The sequence below is a fragment of the Pterocles gutturalis genome, unplaced genomic scaffold (assembly GCF_000699245.1).
Source record: "Pterocles gutturalis isolate BGI_N339 unplaced genomic scaffold, ASM69924v1 scaffold3346, whole genome shotgun sequence".
NCBI lineage: Eukaryota > Metazoa > Chordata > Aves > Pterocliformes > Pteroclidae > Pterocles > Pterocles gutturalis.
The window spans coordinates 3,363-8,436 of record NW_010100034.1 but is presented as its reverse complement, the minus strand read 5'-3'; the positions used below and the strand labels follow the sequence as shown (position 1 = coordinate 8,436).

Sequence of the window (5,074 nt, the reverse complement as noted above, 5' to 3'; positions counted from 1 at the left end):
CCTGCTGCAGCCCCATCATGATCCACAGCTGAGGAAGTCCTGTGGCTAGAGGAGGGGTCACCACGGTGCGCAAACCCCCCCCCTGCCAGTGGCAGGAAATGAGCAAGAGAAAGGAAATCAAACTGGGATCCCAGTGCAACACCAAAGCAGGTGAGAAGAGGCTCAAGCCCCCAGGCACAGCTCTGGGATGGCCACGGAACTCCAGGCAGCTGAGTGTCCTACAGACTCTTCAGGCACGGATCCCTGGCCAAGTCACCCATCACAACAAGGCACCGTGCCTGCAGGGATATTTACAACGCTGGTTTTTAGTAACAGGAGTCCCTGCCTGCCATCTGGAGCACACACAGGGTTCACCCTGAGCAGGGGCCAGATGCAAATGATAATAATCCTCTGCCCTTTCCCATACACCTTAACCATACAGCTCCCAAATCCACCTGCAGGCAGTCGGGAAATGACTGTTCCACACCGCAGACAGGTATCATTAGCTCTGCCTTAGTGGGGGATGCAGGCTGGCCCGGGACTGCAAAGAGCATTCGAGTGAGATCCAGCCCAAGGCCTCCGATGTCCACACATTAAACACGAAACAGCCTTCCTCCTCACCGGAGGGCAAAGTAGTAGGGTGTCTGTGATGGCATTGGCCACAGAACTGCAGGCCGGAGGTCCTAGACTTACTACAGATGACCCCACAGGATTCACAGCTCACAACAGCTCCAGGCCCATAGTGAGAAACAGGTAAATCCAAACCATGAGAAGAAGGCAGAGAAGTCCCTCCCTTCCTCCCTGTCTGCAGCCTCACGTACACACGGAGCTTCTCTACAGGTACCACCTCTGGAAACCACATTCAAAAGCAATCCAAGGTTTGGCAAGGCCTTCAGATATCTCCAGTCGGTGGCATCACTGCAGAGATTGCCAGGAACGTATGTGGAGGAGGCTCTTAGTGGTAACTGGGCTAATGAGCTTGCCCAGCCTGAGGGGTAACTAAATCACCTCTATTTGCGTAAGGAACAACAGGCCTGGCCCCACCGAAGTATGTATATGCCTAACTCCTACGAAAACTGAAGGGAATTAGGCACCAAAATGTGTTCTGTGTTCCAGGACAAACAAAAAGCCCTATCTTGCTAACAGTAAAGCCAGCAGAGATTTGCCGTTGAGTTAAATGAAAGCAAGAATCAGGTTGTCCTCCAGACACTGCTGGATGCCTGGGGAACCAGAAGAAGGAGACAGTAAAGTAGTTACAGCCTTGACCTCAGAGTGCTGACAGCACCATGTCTCCTAATCTTTCATTTTAACACACAAACCCAGGAGCTATGGGCCCTAGATTCATGGCTGTGACCGCTGATGGCAGGCCACATCCTTAGTGCAAATAAGACAAATAGAGCCATAAGGTGCAACAAAAGAGCAGACACTCCAACAGAGAGCAAAAAACCATCACACAAAACAGCGCAGTATTTATCATCACACAAACGGGAATTTCCCACCAATCCACACCCAGCCTTTAGGGATGATCCCCCACTAACAGAAGATAAGTGGGAGGACACTTACTTTACTGTAGAGACTGTTCCAGTTGTGATGGAGTCTGTCTTGGAGAAAGTTGATTTCAGGTACTCAGGAGTGTTGAATGGCAATGAGACGGACTGCTCTGGCCCAGCCACGGGAGTGCTGCTGGGGGTACTGGTGAGGGGAGCAGGGGCCAGGCTGGGTGTTGGAGCTTTTACTGGAGTGAGCTTCTGAATGTTCCTCACATCATACTTGGAAGGCCGGCCTACCTTGCCTGTCTTGAAGGCGATGGCTCCTCCCATATCTGGGCTTCCTTCTCCGGGCTTGAAAAGGTGCAAGTACTTGACGTTTTCTAGGTCATACTTGGAGGCCTTCTTGTAAGTGTTGCCGTTTTGTGGCCTTATGCTTTCACCAGTCTTCAGCTTCTGAATGAAGAAGTCATATTTGGAGGCCCGTGACATCAGGCCCTGCATCTGGGAACTGCTGGGAGAGGGCAGCGGCAGGATGGTGGCTTTGGTCTCTGTCAGCATGGAGGCATCTGGCCCTGGCACCCGAATGGGCTGTGCCAGCACTGAGGAAGCTTCTTTGCCCAGCTTGGAGCCCAGCTCCTCAGACTTGGCCAAGTGCATGGGCCAAGAGAGCTGCTCTCCAGCTTTCAGTTTGCGGATGTACTCCTCATACTTGGAGAAGCGGGCTCGTTTGCTCATGGCATCCTCGCCATGGAGAGAGGCAGCAGTCGTGGTGGCCTCTGAGGTAGCAGCGTTCAGCTTGTCAAAGCTGATCTTGCGGGCCAGCTCATCCCGCATGTTCTGGTCATCATAGCCGAACATGCCCAGGAACTCATTCATGGTGGTAGCGGCATAATCTCGCAGCGATGAAGCTTCCCCTACAGAGAACCAAAGTGAGAGAGTCACGCAAGGCGCTGATTTTTCTTCTCCTCCCATACCAGCACTAGTAGTGGGGAGGGGGGAGTAAGGGGAGAAGGGGAACATGATCTACTGACGTTTGGCTCACTTGTTAGGTTTTACGACTCTTAAATTAATTTGTTTTAAAAAAAAAAGTAATTAATACTGGGGTAAAATAAAAAGAGTTCATCAATGCCAGGAAAATCAATTTCCTAAATGTTCTAGCCGATGGCTTTTCAGTACATTAAACAAAGTTTCATAAATGTCTCTGCACTCTTGCCTTGGCCTAATATGAAGAAAAAGTAATTTTACTGGAAGTGAGACCAATGCCAATATGCCAAGGTCTGTACAGTTCTGTCCTTGCGTGTGTTTGTATATGAAGGAGGTGCACAGAGGACAGACAGCTGTGTGTCTGAGTGTGTAAGGGGGGCAGAAACGTGAGATATGCTACGTTTGTTGGTGAACAGCAGGGCTGCGAGCAGGCGGGACAGCATGATGTGAAACGGGTAAGGGAGACGGCAAGACAACGCATGGGGTGGAGCAGGAGGAGGGTAGAACAGAAAAGTGCACAGTAGAGAAGGAAAGCGGGAGAGGTGGAGGTGAATTAAGGTGGGGGAAGAGGGGCAAAGGCTATATGCATAAGCTGGGCAATGAGGAGTGGGAGGGGAAGGAGTGGAGAAGGCAAGACAAAGACAGGATAGTTCCCCATAGCTGCTGCAGTCCTTCCCTCCCCTGTCTGTTTTTGTAAGAGTTCTTTTCACCCAACTTACTCCTACTTTCTCAATCCCAATGACTGGTAAGAAACACTCCACCAGGATTTGGACTGAGGACAGAAAGAGCTGTTGTCCTGATGTGGGCTCCAGAGAGGGGAAGAAAGCCTGTTCTCTGGAGCGTGGGCTGGGGAAGGGGCAAGAAGGGCTTAGTCTACCCAAGCATGATCACAGGGAGGAAGAATGAGCAAAAGCTGTCCTTCCTGGGTCTCTCCCTCCCTTCCTCCCTCCCCTACTCCCTCCAGCAGTTTCACAGGCCACCAGGAGGGGAAGAACATATCTGGAGGTCACCCAATATCAGTGTAAAGGAAGAAATAAAGATTGCTCTGTCGTGCCAGCTTGGATTCATTTAGGCTTCAGTCTGACACAGCGCTCCTCCTCCTCTCCCTCTTGCTTTCTCCTGCAGCGTAAAGATTTACTGTATGCAGGAGTCCTTCAAACCTCCCTCATCATCTTTTCCAATCACTCACTCTAGCTCTCACGGGTAAACACACTCGTCCACAGGGAGCCAGCGCAGGCAGGTACACTGGCAGCAGAATGGAGGTTCTGGGCACTGGGTTCAGCTCAAAGCAAACCAACACTGCCTTGAAACACAGTGCAAAAGGAAGGCAGCAAGACATAGCCACAGAACAGGTCAACAGATCCAAAGGATGAAAATGGACCCCTACGATCAGGGGGATCTGACAGCCAGACACACAGGCACACACATACACGAGAGCATTTCCACCCACACAAGATTCAGTCAATGAGCAAAGTCACAGTTCAACAGCTATCAGCTTCCAGAGATCAGTTTCCACAGGACTATACAGAGGGACAGATCGCCTGCAATGGGCACTAAAATGTGCAAGACCATGAGGGTCGTACTCCTATTTCAATATTGCCCGGGATGGCTGTGTTCATGTAGCAGAAATGCTGCTGCACTAGCTGTCTGTGTACATGCTGTGTGAGAAAGACAATGCAAAGAACATGCCTGAAGCCTGCAAGCAGAAGAACAAAGACACATCTGCTAAGTGCTGGGATCTGGTTTAGCCCAAAATGACTTTACAGTTCTGAGCACTCAGGTCCAGCAACCTATCCTGCATGGGATTTTGGGATGCCTGACTCCAGAAATAAGCACCCTGTGAGTTACAGAGTGGGTGGCAATGCCCCTGCAGTGTCTGGCTCAGGTCACAACTTTTTGTCCTCGCACAACCTCCTGGGTCAGTACTAATCTTAAAGGATGTTAAAAGCAGAATCACATCCCACAGTGTCCAATAACAGGATTTTTCAGAAGCAAACCACAAGGAAAGGCTGTATTACTCCACCCTCTGAGGTGGGATCATCTAATTTATCCTTCCCCTCTCCTGTGGCCCCTCCAGCACCCTACCAAAGCCATCAACTTTATCTTTCACACACAGACATATTTAATAATTTCATCTTGCTGTAAAGCAGTTCTCCTTTTTACCTCTTTTTCTCTCCTCTCCACCTCCACTTCAGTGTAACCTGATGACCCAACAGAAGTGGTTAAACCCATGAAATCCCTACTGGGTCTAACACTTCCCTCTTTCTGTTAAATCTGCTTTCCCTGTTCTGCTTTTCCTCTTTTTGGACCTGTAAAACAATCCCCTAGACTCCTTCACAATGCCCTGACTTCCAAGCACTGCACAGAAAAACTCTAGCCAGCCTGTGCCAAACAGCAAGGGGAGAAGGAATACCACAGAGAGGATCTGATAGGAAATTAAACTATTAAGTGTGATTTTTTACTAGCTTTAACAGCTGCCCTGAAAGCCAGCCAACCCCTTCCCTTCTTTTATCCTAATCTGCAGCACATGAAAAAAGAGGGGAGACCGCCTCTTTCAATCCCACATCTCAAATCAGTTTTACAAATCCCAGCTCGGTTCAGGGCCCACAGACATTTCAAAT

General features: G+C 49.9%; 1 protein-coding gene across 1 annotated transcript in view; it reads right to left on the bottom strand.

Moving 5' to 3' along the window:
* Positions 1-2,383, bottom strand: part of CASZ1 (castor zinc finger 1) — a gene marked incomplete at its 5' end in the record, with an annotated part of 36,951 nt that extends 34,568 nt beyond the window's left edge. Inside the window, one exon of the mRNA XM_010078042.1 lies at positions 1,543-2,383. Within this exon, the coding sequence (XP_010076344.1) occupies positions 1,543-2,383 (841 nt within the window). The remainder of the gene's footprint in view (positions 1-1,542) is intronic.
* Between the last annotated feature and the right edge of the window lie 2,691 nt (positions 2,384-5,074).